Source organism: Sciurus carolinensis, chromosome 9, assembly GCF_902686445.1.
Source record: "Sciurus carolinensis chromosome 9, mSciCar1.2, whole genome shotgun sequence".
Classification (NCBI taxonomy): domain Eukaryota; kingdom Metazoa; phylum Chordata; class Mammalia; order Rodentia; family Sciuridae; genus Sciurus; species Sciurus carolinensis.
In genome coordinates, this window is record NC_062221.1 from 53,638,166 (window position 1) to 53,658,633 (window position 20,468).

Consider the following 20,468-nt stretch of genomic DNA (forward strand, 5'->3'; position numbering starts at 1 on the left):
GGTGGATCCTGAGCAAGGAGTTAACCCAGATTCACAGACCTATTTAGTCAAAAAATCAGAATCCAAGTCTCCTACTACCTGTGGACTTCTGTTTTTCCAATGGTTTCCCAAAGCAACCTCCTAAGGTGCAAGTTACAAGAAAATCTCATCTTCACTCCAAACTATTCTGATTCATTAGGACTGGGATGAACTCCAGGTATCTGCATGTTTAACAACCACTTGAAGAAATCCTGATGAGTAGACAGATTTGGGGACCCCTGCATGGCAGCATCTTTAACACAGAAAGTGATTAATGTAATTTGCGGACAAATGAGGCTCTTTATCATATTGTTCAAGTACATTCTGTGGCCCCTGGGAAAGCAGAACTCTTCAGAAGCCAGATCTCTGAAATAGTCATGGGCATCCACAATGATTGTGGTGATCTTACAGATAAGGCCTGTAGCAAAAACTAAAGGGACAAAACAATCCATGCACCAAGGGAAGGGAGTACTCCCTTCTCCATCTTTGTTCCTAGACAGAACAACCTTGCATTTTGTTGTTATCATGTTAGGAAAATCAGCTGAGACAAAACGTGGGCTTGCTTTAGAAAGCAAGCCCAGAGGACTCTGTGTGTGACTGCTTTTGTAAGAGGGTGCATGCAAGGCTTCCGCTGGCCTTCTCCCATCCTAATTCCAGCACACACATTACCACCCTGCCATTTTCCATCCTCTTCAGTCAGGCCACACTGCCCCTATGAACCTTGTCGGGGATCAAAATACTGGTGTGAGTCCTGGGGCATCCCTGCCTGACCATGTGGCTGAGTTCACAGGTCTGAGGTCCCAACAGAGAAAGGATGCATCCACTTGCTCCAAGGCAACAGTGGCCAAAACTGACTAACAAGGAAAAGGAAGCCCATCCAAAACTATGCAATTTAAAGCTAAATGCAAACATCCCTCCCACAAATGTATCTAACTACCATTTTGTCTGTTTTTGTCACTATTTTTCTACTTTGTGAAAAAGTAATTTGAATACTAAAATGAAGACTGTCTTAAATCAGGTTGTCCCCAAAGCAAACGATCAGAGGATTTGGGTATAAGAATTTGTTGGGGAAGTGATTCTAGAAGCACAGATGATGGAGCAATGTACAGACAGTGCATAAATGAGGGGGTTACTTTTACAGATAAGGGAAGCTGAGATCCTCTGAGATTTTGTGCGAAACACATCTCAAAATTGTTCCAATGAGGGATACGGAAGCTGGTGTTTATCCACCAACTCCCATAACTCAATGGTTGCAGATTACTCCTGTTATTAACTTCCCAGCACTCCCCACTTGCCCCTCTTAAGTAACCAGAGAAGTCAATAAGGCAGAAAGACTGAGGGGAGTCTTCATGATGCTCAGGAATTGCCTGCAGAAGACCTTCTGTGATGCAATAGCACCTGTTACAAAGAACTTCCCAAAATTTGACAAAAAATAATTGCCTTTTCCCCAAACTTTGATAGAAAATATTTGAAAAGACTATTTAAATGACTTTAATTATCATAGCACAAAATTAAATATTTACTGCTATTCGTGTCAAGGATGCCTTTATGGAACTCCACTTGTCCCTTCGTCTGTCAATCACAATGACGAATCCAATGCTGGCAGCCTCCACACTGCAAAGAAGCAAGATCAGTGTTAGAGATTAGGAGAGAACCATGGGTTTGGTGTGGCTTCCACAGCAGAACACATCCTCCAGCCTCCATAGCAGTCCAGGCTCACTGTGTAAACACCCTGCCCAGCACAGGCAAAGAGCTGGGTCTGATCTCCCCACCCAAGAAGCCAACTCCCCCTCCCAGTCTAAGCCTGAGCCCCAACACAGCAAGTGCTTTTACTCTCAGACCCTCAGTAGAACTCAGAGTCTGGCTGGCAAATGCATTCGACACTAAAGGAAGACATGTACTCATGCCTGAAGGAAGAGACACGTGTCAGTTGAGAATCACGTTGTCCCTACTATAGGCAGAAGACATCAAGGTTGAGCTCTGCCCTCTTTCTTTCCTCAAGTAGACATTCATGGAGCTATCAAAATCCTTCCCCACGAGTAAGTCCTAGAGGTATTCAGAAATAACACATGCCACTGGGAACACAACCCGCTCCCGGTGTGTGGCCACACAGAGGCTAATGGACCACATACGTGAGAAGACATCATCTTCATTAAGACGAGAAGCCCTCCCTGCCCCTCACTTAACCCTCCACAGAATTCTCACAATGTTCTTTTAACTACAGTTCTCAAAGTAAAAACATGTATTTTATCTCCTTTGGGATAGAGTGTTGTGTAGAGGAAAAAGCAAGTACTTTGGAGCCTGGGTCAAACCCTAGTGCTGCTACTTCCTAGCACTGAGACCTTGGGGAGATCATCTAATCTTTCTAACATGCAGTGTGCTTCTCTGTAAAATTAGAATAATATCACAATAGAGCAGTTGTTAAAAGCACAAATTCTGAAGCCAACCTGACTAGATTAAAATTTCTGAATTCAGGAATTACTTAACCCCAATTGTTTCTTAGACATTTTATTTATAAAGAAGGACTAATAAAACAGTATCTACCTATAAGACTGATGTGAGGATTAAGTGAGTGTGTAAACATAATACTATACAAGTGATGACTATTATTTCTATGTGATTATCATGAAGATTAAAAGAGATAAAGGACATGAAAAGTAGTTGGCCCACAGTAACCGTTCAATAGCTTTCTAAATTGGAAAAAAGGTAGACTTTACCCTAAAAACTGCCTGTAATGTGAATAAGGCAGAAGATCTAAGCAAAATCTGAAAGAAAATATAAGTAGCTTATCTGAATTAAGCATCACTGAGTTGATTCATTATCATAGACCTGTATTGACAAATGGAAGGAAACAAGGAAAAGTGACTAAAAAAAAAAAAATCAACTGATAAAATACTCTGTACATGAAAGCTAACAGATGTTCCCACTTTTGGCAGACAGAAACTTTGGAGTTAATATGATCAATATGTTAAAGAAAACAGAGGAAATTAGTGCAGCCACTCTGGAAAGCAGTGTGGAGATTCCTTAGAAAACTTGGAATGGAACCACCATTTGACCCAGCTATCCCACTCCTTGGCCTATACCCAAAGGACTTAAAATCAGCATACTACAGAGATACAGCCACATCAATGTTCATAGCTGCTCAATTCACATTAGCCAGACTGTAGAACCAACCTAGATATCCTTCAATTGATGAATGGATAAAGAAACTGTGGCATATATATACAATGGAATATTACTCAGCCATAAAGAATGATAAAATTATGGCATTTGCAGGCAAATGGATGAAATTGGAGAATATCAAGCTAAGTGAGATAAGCCAATCTCAAAAAACCAAAGGACAAATGATATCGCTAATAAGTGGATGATGACACATAATGGGGGGTGGGAGGGGTTAGTGTTAGGGTTAGAATTAGGGTTAGGGAGGGGGGCAAGAATGGAGGAAGGAAGGACTGTATAGAGAGAAAAGAGGGGTGGGAGGGGTGGGAGGGAAGGGAAAAAATAACAGAATGAATCAAACAACATTACCCTATGTAAATTTATGATTACACAAATGGTATGCCTTTACGCCATGTACAAACAGAGAAACAACATGTATCCCATTTGTTTACAATAAAAAAAAGAAAGAAAACAGAGGAAGAGGTAGACAAATGATGTACTATTCCAACAGAGAATTAGAATCTACAACAAAGAATAAATGAACATTCTAAGATTACAAAACACCAGTATTTGGAATTAAGAACTTGTTGGATTTGTTTAACAGCAGACTGAGCACAGCAGAGAACAGGATAGGTGCGACTAAAATTACACCAGTAGAAAATAATTAAAGTGAAGAACAGTGGAGGGCAAATAGAACAGAACCTAAGAGGTACGTGGGATGTGAACAAAAGTCCCAGAAGAAAGGAAATAATGTGTTGCAGAAACTAATTTTTAAAAAATGGCTAAAATTTTCCAAACCTGATAAGACATCAACTCACAGATTTAAATGGTTCTTCCACTACCACATAGAGTAAAGCAAGGAAAACTTTTACCAAGGTTTACGAGAAACAAACTGATGAAAATGAAAGATAAGGAGAAAATCTTAAAAGCAACCAGTGAAAACAGATGCATAACCTCCAGAAGAACAAAATTAAAAAAAACTAATCACTGACTCTGCAGCAGAAACCACAGATGCTGCAATCTAGTGGAATAAGATCTACAGAGAACTTACCTGGAACCACTGAGAATTCTACACCTACTGAAAATTCATTCGAAAAATGAAGGTGAAATAAGGACATTTCCAGGCAACTAGAGCTGAGAGAATTTATTAGTAGTAGTTGATACTTCAAGAAATACTAAAGGATATTCTCCAGACTGAGTGAAGTTGGAAGCACACAGACGCAAGAAAAGTAAACAGCTTGAAAAAGATAAATTTCTGGGTAAGGAGATTCGGCCATGGGTGGGGAACACTTTCACTCCTGTGAAAAGCAACACTGGTCATATTAAGAACTCATATTTTTCCTTACATATGAGAGAACTCTGAAGACAAAAGAATTTAATAAATGAATAATTTCCAGAGAAGGGTTGGAGAGCTTCCACAGTAAGCAACTTCTAGAATAGGCTTTCACACCAAGTGCTGGGTCACCTATCCTGAACAGACGAGCAAATGGATGAATCTGAAAGAAAATAATCCCAGTTGGTAGTCTGAATCTGCAAGAAGCAATGAAGAGCAATGCAGAATTAAGTATGTGGATAAATATTATCAACTATGCTTTTTATTTCACTAAAGACTATTGACCATTCAAAGCAAAAATAATAATAAGGTAAATATAATTCATATGTAAAATAAAATTTGTCAAAATAGCATGGGATGGAGTAAATAGAATTTCACTATTGAAATTAATATCAATCAAGATGAAATTATACCATTTATATTGTTATAAAGTAATATGAAATTAATACAAGGTGTATTGTGTTAACTTAAGATACCCACTGTCACAGTAGAGAAATCATTGCTAAAAACTCAAAAGAGGAGATAAATGGAATACTGAAAATATTTGAGACTTGGGGATTTAGCTCAGTAGTATAGCACTTGCGTAGTATGGCCTGAGGCCCTGGGTTTGATCCTCAGCACTGCAAAAGAAGAGAGAGACAGCAAGAGAGGGAAAGAAAGAAAGAAATTTGAACAATTCAAAAGACTTCAGGAAAGGAAAAAATTAAAGGATCAGTCACAGTTGACATAAATAGCAAGATAGTAGATTTAAACCCAACTATTTTAATAATCACAGTAAGGGGAAAGAGTTGATGTCACTCCATTTAAAACCCAAATACTGACAGAGTGAATATACTGCTTACAAGAGATACACCTTAAACATAAAGACAGAGATAAATTGAAAGAAATGATAGCAAAAGAAATACCATGCAAACAACAATCATAAGAAAGTCAGTTAGCTACATAAACACAGAAAAAGTAGTGTGAGAAACAAGAAATATTGGCAGAGATAAGCAATTCATAGAGTCAACTTATCAAGAAGATGTAACAATCCTAAATGTGATTTCTCAGCTTCCTAATGTTTTGTGATTTTTCTAATTGATAGCAATAAATGTCAAAATAGTGGTCTTCTCAAGGGAGAAAAGCAAAGAAGAGAGGGGTTGGATAGAGTTATTGATGGAAAAAAAAACCAGGAAGGAATCTTCATAGAAATGTTCTCTACCCTGGCTTCAAGATGGCAGTGTAGAGGAAAGATATACTTTCCACTTTCTCTGCTGGTCAGAATTGAAACAAGGAATATTGCTTTATAATGAGATTGTTTGTGTGTTCTGGGGGGTATACTGTTTTGTTCCACTCGTTTGCTTGTTTTGTTTTGCTTACTCTCCTTGCCTCTCCCTCTTATAATAGCAACATCTCTTGTTCTCTCTATCTGTATCTCTCCTCCTCATCCTCCTCTTTCTCCTTCTTCATTTTCTCCCTCTTTATGGCTTTCATGTGCTACAATCTCTTCCACTTTCTCTTCTCTCAACCTTTGAATATTTTAACCTTCGTTTTGCCCTCATACCCCAATTTATTTACTCTGAGTGAACTATATTTTTATCATCCTTTTAATTCACTTAGTTTATCCCTTTGGGGAATGGAATAACTGGGTCAGAGGAAGTCACATTATCATGGTAGCTCCCCAAGAGTCATTCAAAACAGAAATTTGACATGGCAAATTAGTCTACAAAGTTGAGAAGAGCAAAGAACACTCATAAGTGATCTGAACCCTGGGATAAGGAACCTGGCTGACACTGGGGGCGGGCATTGCTGAGATCAATTAAATTCAGACCAAATCTGGTAAGCCTGGACGGAGTAATCTCTTCCAAGCCTAGAAGACGCTGGACGATAGTCTGATGTATCCCATTCTCTTCCCCCCAGCACAAGGTCTGAGATTCCCCCAAAGAGGGGTATGTCAAGGTTGACCAGCCAAGAAGGGAATTAAATTCTCCATACAGACATCCCTAACAAGTTTTACCACTTTAGGTCAAAACTGAGAATAAACGAATGGCACAAAAGCTGAAATCCCAGAAAGAAAGGACTACATTTCAAAAACCTCAGCAAGTAAAATAAATAAATAAATGAATAAACAGGCTCCAGAAGATGGGAGAAAGGGGAAATAGGCGGTATGTCTTGACTTCTCCACAGAACAGAATTGAAGCAGTGAGCGAATAGTTGACCTTAGAGTCAAATATAATTTAAAAGCAATGTTACTTACTTATTATCTAATTTATCAACCAATTCAAGAAAACCACTCCATTTACTACTCAGATTAGTGGACTGATGTAGAACTTTTTTTTTTTTTTTTTTTTGTGGTGCTGGGGATCGAACCCAGGGCCTTGTGCATGCAAGGCAAGCACTCTACCGACTGAGCTATCTCCCCAGCCCAGAACATTTCTGATAAGTTTTTTTAAAAAGATTTATTAGTATATGGCTTTGTTCTGAAGCAGCTGTAATTACAAGGAATTGGTGTCTTCTCTCAAGACTGAACATTGCTGCAAGTTCAGATTGTAAAATATTGAATACTAAAGTATTTGCCCAACCCAGGGCATGTAGTAAAGAGAAAGCAGCTTACTAAAAAGTCCCTTATATAAAAGTAAAAGAGATAATCATCCCAGTAAGTGGGTGGGAATACTAACAATATGAAAAAGTAAGGGAAGAAGTCACGCCAAATAGCTGACAACTGACAACTGATCCCATTCACACCACAGTGGAGGAAATGCTAGAAAAAGAAGGCAGAAAGTTAATAATTAAGGTAAGAAAACTAGACTTTCTGCAGATCTCTCAACTCAGACTCTAAAAGCCAGGAGGACTTGGAATAATACGTACCAACTCCTGAAAAAAGCAGTGTGAAGACAGCTATATCCAGAAAGATATCCTTCAGAATTGAAGATGAAATAAAAACCTTTTATAATAAGCAGAAACTAAAGAATTCATAATCACTAAGCCAGCACTACAAACATACTTCAAGGAATATTACACACAGAAGAAATGAAGAATAGACCAGGGAAAAAAGAAAGTCACTTCATACAGGTTAGGAGAATCAACCAGTGAAAAGATATAATAATTATAAATATGTATGCCCTAAATGTCAGCATGCCTATGTACATAAAGTAAACTCTACTCAATATAAAGACTCAAATAGAAACCAATACAATGACACACCTCTCACCAACAGATAGGTCTTTCAGGCATAAACTAAGTAAAGACTCTTCAGAACTAAAAAATGCATTATCAAATGGACCTAATAGACACCTATAGCATATTTTATCCATCAACAATCAAATTCACTTTCTTCTCAGCTGCATACAGAATTTTCTCTAAAATAGGCCATATTTTATGACACAAAGAAGGTCTTAGTAAAAACAAAAATTACAAATAATTCTTTCATCTTATCAGATCATAATGCAATGAAATTAGAAATCAACAACAGATAAAAAAACATTTTAACATGTGGAGATTGAATTATATGCTTTTGAATGAGAAATGGGTTATAGAAGAAATCGGGGGAAATCAAAAATTTCTTAAAAACAAATGAAAGCAGAGATACAATAGATCAGGATCTCTGGGACAGCATGAAGGTAATTCTAAGAGGAAAGTTTTTAGCATTGAGTGCCTACATTAAAAAGAAAACACAAACTCAGAAAGATCCCAAATAAATAATCTAGTGTTATACCTCAAGGCCCTAGAAAAGCAAGAACAAATGAATTCCAAAAGTAGTAGATGACAGGAAATAAACTGATATTAATGAAATTGAGAATTTTTAAAAAAATACAAAAGATCAATGCAACAGAGTTGGTTCTTTGAAAAGATAAACTAACCAAAAGAGAAGATGCAAATCAACAAAATTAGAGATGAAAAAGGAGGTATCAGTACAGACATTTCCGAAATTCAGAGGATCATTAGGAACTATTTCGGAAATTTATACTCTAATAAACTGGAAAACCTAGAAAATACTGATATATTTCTAGATGCACATGACCTACTCAAATTAGGCCAAGAGGACATAGAAAACCTAAACAGACCAATATCAAGAAATGAGATTGAAGCAGTAATCAAAAGCCTTCCAACAAAGAAAAGCCAAGGTCCAAATGGATTCTCAGCCAAGTGCTACCAGACCTTTTTTTTTGGTACAGGGGATTGAACCCAGGGGCACTCAACCATGGAACCATATCCCCACCCTTTCTTTGTATTTTATTTAGAGACAGGGTCTCAACAAGTTGCTTAGTGTCTCACTAAGTTGCTAAGGCTAGCTTTGAACTTGCAATCCTCCTTCCTCAACCTCCCAAGCCACTGGGATTACAGGTATGCATCACTTTGACCAGCTCTACCAGATCTTTAAAGAATATCTAATGCAAATCTTCATCAAATGATTCAATGAAATAGAAAGGTAGGGAGAACACTCAAATACATTCTCTGAAGCCACTATTATCCTGACACCAAAATTAGACAAAGGAACATCAATGAAAGGAAATAATAGACCAATATCCCTGATGAACATACATGCAAAAGTCTTAATAAAATATTTAATAATTCACATTAAAAAAACACATTAAGAAGATTGTACAAATGATCAAATGGGTTTCATTCCAGGGATGCAAGGTTGGTTCAACATATACACTTCAATAAATGTAATTCACCATACCAATAGCATTAAGGACAAGAATTACACAATCATCTCAATAGATGCAGAAAAAGCCTTTGATAAAATATGGCATTTAGTCATGTTTAAAAAGCTGAAGAAACTAAGAATAGAAGGAACTTACCTCAATATTATAAAGGCTATGTTCAAGAAACCCAAAGTCAACATCATACTGAATGGAGAAAAATTGAAAGAATTTCCTTTAGGGTCAGGAAAAAGACAAGGATGTCCACTTTTACCACTTTTATTCAATATACTTCTCAAAACTCTAGCCAAATCAATCAGGCAAGAGAAGAAAATTAAAGGGACAAATAGGGAAAAAGTCATCAAATTATCTGTTTGCTGGTGATATGATCTTATATATAGGAGAACCAAAAACTCCACCTGAAGATTTCTAAAGCTGCTAAATCCATCAAAGTAGCAGGATACAAGATCAACATACAAAAATTAATAGCTTTCCTATACTACAATAATGAATCTGCTGAGAAAGAAATAGGGGAAATTATTCTGTTCAACCTCAAAAAATAGAACAAAATACTCAGTAATAAATCTAACAAAGGATGTGACAGACCTCTACACTGAAAACTATAAAACACTGAAGAAAGAAACTGAAGATGACCTTAGAAGATGGAAAGATCTCCCATGTTGTTGGATAGACAGAATTAATATTGTCAAAATGGCCATACTACCAAAAGCAATATACAGATTCAATGCAATCCCCATCAAAATACCAATAACATTCTTCACAGAACTAGGAAAAACCAGTCCTAAAATTCATTTGGAAGAATAAAAGACCCAGAATAGTCAAAGCAATCCTGAGCAAGAACAACAATGCTAGAGGCATCATATACTTGATCTCAAATTATACTACAGAGCTATAGCAACTAAAACAGCATGGTATTGGCACCAAACCAGACATGAGGACCAATGGAATAAAATAGAAGTAAGAGACAAACACACATTAATATAGTCATCTGATATTAGACAAAAGTGACACAAACATACATTGGAGAAAAGATAGCCTTTTAAACAAATGATGCTGGGAAAACTGGTTGTTAATATGCAGAAGAAAGAAACTAGGTTCCTATCTCTTACCCTGCCCAGAAGTCAACTCCAAGTAGATCAAAGCCTATAAATCAGACCAGAAACCCAACAATTACTAGAAGAAAACACAAAATCAACATGCCAACGTACTAGCACCATCTTCCTTACCAAGACCCCTAAAACTCAAGAAATAAAACCAAGAATCAATAAATGGACTGCAACAAATTAAAAAGTTTCTGTACAGCAAAGTAAACAATTAAGAGTATGAAAAGAGAGCCCACAAAATGAAAGAAAATCTTTGCCAGCTACTCCTCTGACAGCAGATTAATACCCCAATTAGAATGGCGATTATCAAGAATACTAGCAACAATAGGTGTTGGCGAGAATGTAGGAAAAAAAGGTACACTCATACATTGCTGGTGGGCTGCAAATTAGTGCAGCCACTCTGGAAAGCAGTATGGAGACTCCTTAGAAAACTTGGAATGGAACCACCATTTGATCCAGCTATCCCACTCCTTGGCCTATACCCAAAGGATTTAAAATCAGCATATTACAGAGATACAGCCACATCAATGTTCATAGCTGCTTAATTCACAATAGCCAGATTGTGGAACCAACCTAGATGTCCTTCAATTGATGAATGGATAAAGAAACTGTGGTATATATATATATACAATGGAATATTACTCAGCCATAAACAATAATAAAATTATGGCATTTGCAGGCAAATGGATGAAACTGGAGAATATCATGCTAAGTGAGATAAGCCAATCTCAAAAAACCAAAGGACGAATGATCTCGCTGATAAGTGGATGATGGCACGTAATGGGGGGTTGGAGGGGGGCAATAATGGAGGAAGGAGGGACTGTATAGAGGGAAAAGAGGGGTGGGAGGGGTGGGGAGAAGAAAAAAATAACAGAATAAATCAAAAACTCTTACCCAAGGTAAATGTATGATTACACAAATGGTATACCTCTACTTCATGTACAAACAGAGAAACAAGATGTATCCCATTTGTTTACAATAAAAATGAATTTAAAAAATACACAGAATACATAAAGAACTCAAAAAACTTAAGAGGGAAGAAACTTCCAACAAATAAATGGGGGAAAGAACTAAATGACATTTCTCAAAAGAAGAAATACAAATGGCCAACAGATGTATGAAAAAGTATTCAGCATCCCTAGAAACAAGGGAAATACAAATCAAATCTACACTGAGATTTCATCTCACTTCAGGTAGAATGGGAATCACCAAGAACACAAATTATAACCCATGCAGGTATGAATATGTCAAAATGAACCCCACTGGGCTGGGGCTGGGGCTCAGTGGCAGAGTGCTTGCCTAGCACGTGTGAGGCACTGGGTTTGATCCTTAGCACCTCAAACAAAAATAAGAAAATAAAATAAAGGCATGCTGTCTATCCACAACTACAAAAATAAAAATTTTTAAATGAACCCCACTATTATATGTAACTATAGTGCATTAATAAAAACATTAAAAAGAAAAGAAATATTCTATATGCTGATCAGGATGTTTGTATAAACACATAAATATAAAAGCTATATAATTAAGATTTGCATACTTTATGTAAAGTATAACTGTTTAAAAATCCCAAATTAAAAATCCAGGGGTAGAGGCACACATTTGTAATCCCAACTACTTGGGAGGCTAAGATAGGAGATCACAAGTTTTGAGATGGGCTTCAGCAAAAGCCCATCTCAAAAAAAAAAAATTAAATAAATTCAAGATGTGAAAATGGAAAAGTATTTAAAAATTTAAAAAACAAAGACCTATACTTCCTGAGTGCCCAATAACAGTCCCATAGTATTAGCCAACTCAAGCTGACATTAACAACAACAATAACACTAATTTTAGGTAATTATAGCTACTATTTATTTGGCACCAGTCATTTGTCAGACATTAACTTTTTAATCTCACTTAAACTTAAGAAAGAAATATTATCTCCATTTTACAAATAAACAAAGTAGCTTGCCTGATACCACATTGTCAAACCTGGATTTCAGACTCACTGCTCCCCGAAAATAAGGCTCGTGATCTTAATCCTATGCCATTGCTCCCCTTCAAATTTTGTCCCATGTATAATCTGCTTGTGTCTTGCAGCAGTTTTATTTTGTGTATTTTTCTGTTAGGGTTTTTTTTTTCCTTCTCTCTTTTTTTTCTTCTTTAGACCAAGTCATCATTGAATGGTGTTCTAAAGAAGCTTCCAGTGCTCCTCAACAAGGGGGAGCTGGGAGAGGGTCAGCAAATATAATGTAGTACATAAACACAGGTTGCTCTTTGACAATGAAGTCAGCAGCGGCCAGCAGCATCCGTGGTGTCCCCAGCCAAAACAATATCTCTCACAAGCAGGCTCCTCTCAGCACATGCAGGCCAAGACCCAAGACCCAAACCACAGCATCCTGGTACACAGAGTGCGAGTCCTCCTGACACAATACCTGTGTACATAAAGAGCTGTAGCTCCTGACAATTATGTACAGGTCACAGTTCAGAAAGAAGAGAGAATGAGTCATGACAATGACTTTGAATCTAGCCCTCCCGTAAGAGGTAACTGCTAAGCAGTACGCAAGTACTATTTTTTTTTCACTCTCTCTTGTTTAACAAAGACAACAAAACTTCACCTTAAGCCAAATGCACAGGAAATGGGATGTCTGACCAATTTATTTCTTTAGGTAACAATTTATTTCTTTCTTTGTGTTAATTATTTATTTATTTATTTTTGGTTTTGTTTTGTTTTTGCAGTGCTGGGGATCCAACCCAGGGCCTTATGCTTGCAAGGCAAGCACTCTACCAACTGAGCTATATCCCCAGCCCACATTTGGTTGTTTTAATACCTATTGTTCTTTTTAACACTAGGGTTCCTACATTGTGCTGGACACCTGCACAAATACTGTTTAATATGATCCTCGCAGCCACTCTCTAGGGTTGGTGACATTTCCATTTTATAGATAAGGAAACAGCCTGAGAGATGTTTAGAAAAAAATAATACCTTGCCCAAATTTATATTCTATTATGCAGACTTAAGACTCAGCTGAAGTCTGAGTCTCATACCAATGTTAAAGTCACAAAATTCATGTAGTCTTTTTATGCAAAACACTTTAACCCAAAATTCATTTTCTAATCTTGGTAGATCCTCTATATAACAAATACAACAGAACTTTGATGAGCCAGTGTGATTTTTTTTTTTTTTTTTTTGTAGAAACAGGTTATGCAGTATGGGTTATTGAAGGCAGGTGCTCTGCTACTGAGCTCCACCCCAGACCTTTTTATTTTTTAATTTTGACATGAAAATCACATGAAGTTGCCCAGGCTGGCCTCAAATTTGCAATCTTTCTGCCTCAGCCTCCCAAATTGGGATTATAGGCATGTGCTACTAAATTGAGATCAATCTGACTTTGTGAGCCTCACCAACTATATCTATGTAACCATAAGAGATTGAGTTAACTGTATTCTGACTCCAAAATACCAGAGAAGATTTGTGGTGGGTAAGGTATTTCTTTTCTTAATTAAGCTCTGATATTAATATTTTTTATGCTTTGACTTTCTTGGTAAGCTAGGTATAGACAATGTTCTGATTAACTGAAATCTTACTGCCATTATCATAAGAACTGAGTCAAATATGGTGATGAACCATCTCGTGTGGCCTGAACTGAGGTTTCCTAGGACACACTTGTCTTGATGTTAAATCCAAAAGTCTCAAGAAAAACAAGATGATTGGTAACCCTAATTCAAATAGCTAATTCCAAACACAATCATGACCCCAATGGCATACTGCGTATGGGGCTTCCTACTGAAGGAAATCAAACTACGTTCTTTAGGACCATTTATGTTTATTAACAATTACTCTGTCATCTTAAGTAGATGTAGGAATTCCCTTTTGAATAGCACAGCTCAATGTATAGGAGTTAAAATAATCAGCATACAGTTTTTTAAAAACTATTATTCTAATTCAGAAATAAAGTATTCATAATGCTTTCTAGCCCTGTGGCATTCTCTTGGCATTTGCAATATGAAACAACACAAGCTCATCTCAAAACACCCCTTCAGAGTTGTTTTACAAGTCACTGATTCTATCTAGTGGCTTCAAGTCCTAGGAGCCACGGATGTTCTTCTACAAATTCAGTTGATCATTTTTAGAGTTTGGAAAAGATTATAAGATAGATCCAAATTAAGTGTGGAAGACACAGAGGACAATTTTTAATTTCTTGACTATTTCAGAATCTTCATTTTACCTTGCCTTTCCCCACAACTTCACGCCTCACCTTCTTACTTTATCTTTTGCTAATGCCTCCTCCCCAGTGGAGAGTGACTTCCCACATTCTTTGTAGGAGAACTAAGGACTTGACTTGAAATGGACTAAAGGTTGTGGCTCCAGGGCTCCGCGACAGTAATGGAACTCCCTGCCCAAATGATTGAAGAGATTCAGATGTGTTCCTGCTTCACAGGAAAGCCAGAAAGAGTGCATCGAGGGACATCAAAAGCTCTTGGGAAGAGAAGGGGAGAGAATCCACAGAGCAGTCAAGGGCAAGATAACCCCTCCCCTTCCACTTTCTGAATCCAGAGTCAAAGTTAAAAGGAAAAAAAATTGGAAAAATATGAAGAGTGACTGAATTATTTAGTTATATTTAGGTATATTTCATGATGTGATGCTATTGCCATGTTTTTGAAAATCCTATTTAAAAATACACATTGAGATATCTACAGACAAAATGATATTGATCTGCTTCAAAACAACATGGGAGGGAATGTGGGAGGAGATAGAGATGAAGCACAATCAGCCACAAGTTGAGCATTATTGCACCTAGGTGACACAAACTTAGTTTATTCTACTAGTCTTTTGGCTGTGGCACATATTTTAATTTTTAGGTAATTTTTATAAAAATTTTAAAGACTCAATTACCACTCAAATCTCTTGGGTTATTTATGAATAAGGAAATCTAATGTTATAAAAAAAAACTAGAACTTTAGGAATCAGTTATAAAATAGAAATCAGCCATAAAGAGACAACACTTAGAGGATACTTGCTTCTTTTAAGATGAAGGAACCTGGTCAATGACTTAGTTATGTCCCTAAACATTTCCATATTTCTATAAGTGGTCCATTCAACTCGACCAGATATCCAGTAGCAGGGCATCCACGACTCTAAAGTCAATCCGATTCTCTGCCAAGCTGCTCAGAGGTTGAGGTGATCCTTTCCCTGTATTCCTTCCTAATTTAGTTTCCATGTTTCAAATTCCATTTTCCCACCTTCATTTTTTTAATGGAAAGAGAAACAAGTATATTACTAATCAGTAATAAAGTCTCTCTGCACCTGGAATGAGAATAAATTCATCATGACTAGATAAATATAACTATAGAAATAAGAGAAATGAAAGCATATTTCCAGATTTTTCTATTGTGCATAGTGATATAAATAAAACCGGTTTCAAGTGTTGGCATAAAATGCTTCTAGATGGGCATTTGGAGCCCACTCCCTCCACACAGACATGCCACCATGACTTTCTTTAAGTGATATTGATTTCCAGAAATAATATAAAATAATGAAAACAAACAAACAAAAAAATCCCACGATTCTCTGGAGAAGCAAGAAATAGGTAATATCACCATCAAAAGGATCAGATCATTTTGGGACTGGGGATATGAATAGATTCTTCTTTCTAATAATTTTGACCTTAGAAAATAGAGGACAAAATTCTCAAAGGCTTCTTAGCCTCCAAGACAGCCTCACTCTTGAAGTAGATGGGAACAGAGAGTAGGAAGAGCAGAGTTAACTAGAAGTGAGAGCTCTTTACAACAACACTCTTCAAACTCTGTAAGTCCATACCAGCCACCTGAGGATTCTGTTAAATAAACTAATTCCAGTTCAAGAAGTCTAGGCGAGACCCAGATTCTGCATTTTTAACAAGCCTTAGGTCATATCTATTCTAGGGGACACACTTGGAACAGTGCAGTTACCACCAGCCCCCAACACGAATAGGCAGCAGCCCCCATCTGTAACCCTGACTTCTGCCTTTGCAAAGCAGGTTTGCGTACCCAGAACCAGGACAAGCATTGACACTGAAGAGAAGCCGAGCAGAGCGTGCAGAAACTCCAGGCCCTGGGAAGACTCAGAAGAACACTAAGGAAAGCAGGTCTTATTAGAACTGAAATATCCTAGAAACTCTGCATCCAGAGCAAAGTAGCCTTTATTATGATAGAAAAAAATCCAAGCTGGGTGTGGCGGTGCCTCGTCCCAGCTGCTCGGAAGACTGAGACAGAAGGATGGCAAGTTTGATGCCAAGCTAGGCATCACAGCAAGAACCTGTCTCAAAGCAAAACAAAACAGAAAAACAAACAAGCAATGCTGCTAAAAGGAAATCTGTCTTATAGGAAGCACTCACTGCTTCAGCCTGGCCTCCATCTCCTCCCATTCAAGTGCAAGGACTTTGGTTAAACAGACCTATCCAATCGCAAAAGAAACCCAAGCCAAATAATGACACCAAAATATAACCCTTCATTCATAAATAGGAAAAGACATTCAGAACTCATCTGAAATGAATAAAATCAAAAGCAGCAAAGAGAGAGATTGAGATGAACAAACAGAACAACCAATCTAGAAACAAATAATGAAACAGAAAGGAACTTTTATACTTTTTCTAATTAGTAATCTTAGATGCCGGAAGGGATATCACATCCATAACACAAAGGCAGCCTGCTATGAAAAGGGAGTAATGATGAGAGAGAATAAGGATAATCCTTCTACGACACCAGGACCTAAAAATTATAGAAGAATCAAAAGCAGGAGAAGGAAGAGGAAGAGGAGGAGGAGGAAGAGAAGGAGAAGATGACATATGGCTAATGGCAAAATTAGTGATAAAAAGTTTATCAAAAATATGGTCTGGGGTTGTGGCTCAGTGGAGGAGCATTTGCCTCACGTTTGAGGCACTGGGTTTGATCCTCAGCACCACATAAAAAACAAATAAAGTTATTGTGTTCATTTACAACTAAAAATTTTTTGGGGGCTGGGGAGATAGCTCAGTTGGTAGAGTGCTTGCCTTGTAAGCACAAGGCCCTGGGTTCAATCCCCTGCACCCCCAAAAAAAAAAATTTTTTTTTTAAGTTTATCAAAAATAATGAAGAGTTCTTTGTATTTTTGGTGTAAAGTTTTGTAAGTTCTTTATAAATTTTGGAGATGAGTGCTCTATCTGAAGTGCATGTGGAAAAGATTTTCTCCCACTCTGTAGGCTCTCTCTTCACATTCTTGATTGTATCCTTTGCTGAGAAAAAACTTTTTAGTTTGAATCCATCCCATTTATTGATTCTTGCTTTGATTTCTTGTGCTTTGGGAGTCTTGTTAAGGAAGTCTGATCCTAAACCAACATTATGAAGATTCAGGTCTACCTTGTCTTCTGTTTGGTGCAGGATCTCTGGTCTAATTCCTAAGTCCTTGACCCATTTTGAATTGAGTTTTGTGCAGGGTGAGAGACAGAGGTTTAATTTCATTTTACAGCATATGGATTTCCAGTTTTCCCAGCACCATTTGTTGAAAAGGCTATCTTTTCTCCATTGTATGTAAAAATACAAAGAACCCAATTAATAAGTAGGCTAAGGAACTGGACACTTTACAAAAGAAGATATACAGGCAATTAATAAATATATGAAAAAATGTTCAATATCTCTAGTAATTAGAGAAATGCAAATTAAAACAACTGTAAGAGTTCATCTTACTCCAATTAGAATGGCTATTATCAAGAACTCAAACAATAATAGATGTTGACTGGATGTGGGGAAAAAGGCACACTTTTACATTGCTGGTGGAATTGCAAATTGGTGCAGCCACTCTGGAAAGCAGTGTGGAAAATCCTCAGAAAACTTGGAATGGACCCACCTTTTGACCCAGTTATCTCATTCCTCGGTTTATACCCAAAGGACTTAAAATCAGAAAACTACAGTAACGCAGCCACATCAATGTTTATAGCAGCTCAATTCACAATAGCTAGATTGTGGAACCAACCTAGATGCCCTTCAATAGATGAATAGATAAAGAAACTGTGGTATATATACACAATGGAATATTATTCAGCCATAAAGAATAATAATATTATGGTATTTGCAGATAAATGGATGGAACTGAAGAATATCATGCTAAGTGAAATAAGCCAATTCCAAAAAACCAAAGGTTAAATGTTTTCCCTGATAAGTGGATGATGATATATAATGGTGGGGGGTAGAGAAGAACAGAGGAACTTTAGATTACCGTAGAGGGAAATGAGAGGGAAGGGGGTATAAAAAATAGTGGAATGAGACAGACATTATTACCCTATGTACATGTATGATTTCATGAATGGTATGAATCTACATCATGTACAACCATAGAAATGAAAAGATGCACCCATTTGTGTACAATGAATCAAAATGCAGTCTGTAAAAATTAAAAACAATTAAAAATAATAATCAAGAGAATTTTTCTGGATAACTGAGCAAAATCTGAATTTTCACATACTCTGTCTATACCAATCAACAAAATAGGAACAAACAGAACTACACAAGTCCCAGGCCTTGCACATAACTAGAAGATCAAAACACACCTGGTGCAGTAGTACACGCCTATAATCCCAGAGACTCGGGAGGTTGAGGCAGGAGGATCACAAGTTCAAGGCCAACCTCAGCAACTTAGTGTGAAGCTCTAAGCAAATTAGGGAGACCCTGTATCAAAGTAAAAAATTAAAAATGGCTGGGGATGTGGCTCAGTGGTTAAACACCTCTGGGTTCAATACCCAGAACAACAACAACAACAACAACAACAAAACGCTACAAGCCAAAAACCACATAATTAGATTTGGAACAAACAAACAACAACAACAAAAAAAACACCAATTATCAGCAGAGCTGTTTTTTAAGTTCTCACTGCAGGCTTTTGCAGAGAGCTAGGCAGTGACAAGAGAAGAGACCATTCTGATAAAACCAGGACTTAAGTAGGCAGTCTTGTAAAGGCAAAGTTTCTGAGCAAGAAAAAGAAAGGAAAGGAGAAAAGATGACTGTGTGGTAAGGGCAAAAAGAATCATGGGGTGAACCTCAGCATCCTGAAGACAGAAAAGGAGAAAAAGTCAAAGCTAGAAAACCTTCCCCTTACCCTAAAAAATAAAAATGTTTAAGACCATTCATCAAAGAAACTGCATTTAGATACATTAACAGAAGATAATATTCTTGAAATATAAATCTTGAAAACTATAAAACCACCAAGCCTGTCCACTAAATGCAAGATGTAAACAATAACTCTGTACAAAGCTACAGGCAGTGGGACTGGAGGATAAGAACCAAAAACCCTTCAGTTTCAAGATGATAAGCCACAGATTAGGAGCAAATACTTGCACATGACATGTCTTATAAATGACTGTGATCCAAAATACACAAAGAACTCTTAAAACTCAGCAATAAGAAAATGAACAATTCAATTGAAGAAGACCTTAGAAGATGCAAAGATCTACCATGCTCCTGGATAGGCAGAATTAATATTGTCAAAATGGCCATACTACCAAAAGCATTATACAGAGTCAATGCAATTCCAATTAAAATCCCAATAACATTCTTCATAGAAATAGAAAAAGCAATCATGAAATTCATCTGGAAAAATAAAAAACCCAGAGTAGCCAAAGCAATCCTTAGCAAGAAAAGTGAAGCAGGAGGCATCACAATACCAGACCTTACACTATACTACAGAGCAATAGTAACAAAAATGGCATGGTATCGGCACCAAAACAAAAATGGTACACAATAGAAGACACAGAGACAAACCCACATAAATACAATTTCATACTAGACAAAGGCACCAAAAACATTCACTGAAGAAAAGATAGCCTATTCAACAAATGGTGCTGGGACTATTGGAAATCCACATATAACAAAATGAAATTACACTCCTTTCTCTTGCCCTGCACAAAATTCAACTCAAAGTGAATCAAAGACTCGGGCACTAGAACACAGACTCGGCACCTAATAGAAGGAAAAGTAGATCCAAATCTTCACCATGTCAGCTTAGGATCTGACTTCCCTTAACAAGACTCCTAACACACAAGAAGTAAAATCAAGAATCAATAAATGGGATGGATTAAAACTAAAAAGCTTCTTCTCAGTGAAGGAAACAATCAGTATCATAGAGAGCCTAGAGATTAGGAGAAAATCTTTATCACATGCACCTCAGATAAAGCACTAATCTCCAGGATATATAAAGAACTCAAAAAACACCAAAAAAAC

General features: G+C 37.1%; 1 protein-coding gene across 3 annotated transcripts in view; it reads right to left on the minus strand.

Moving 5' to 3' along the window:
* Positions 1-20,468, minus strand: part of Mcf2l2 (MCF.2 cell line derived transforming sequence-like 2) — a 237,559-nt gene that overhangs the window by 148,432 nt on the left and 68,659 nt on the right. For all 3 annotated transcript variants that reach the window (XM_047563542.1, XM_047563540.1, XM_047563539.1), the window contains exon 4: positions 1,542-1,632. In XM_047563542.1, coding sequence (XP_047419498.1) covers positions 1,542-1,632 — 91 coding nt within the window. The remainder of the gene's footprint in view (positions 1-1,541; positions 1,633-20,468) is intronic.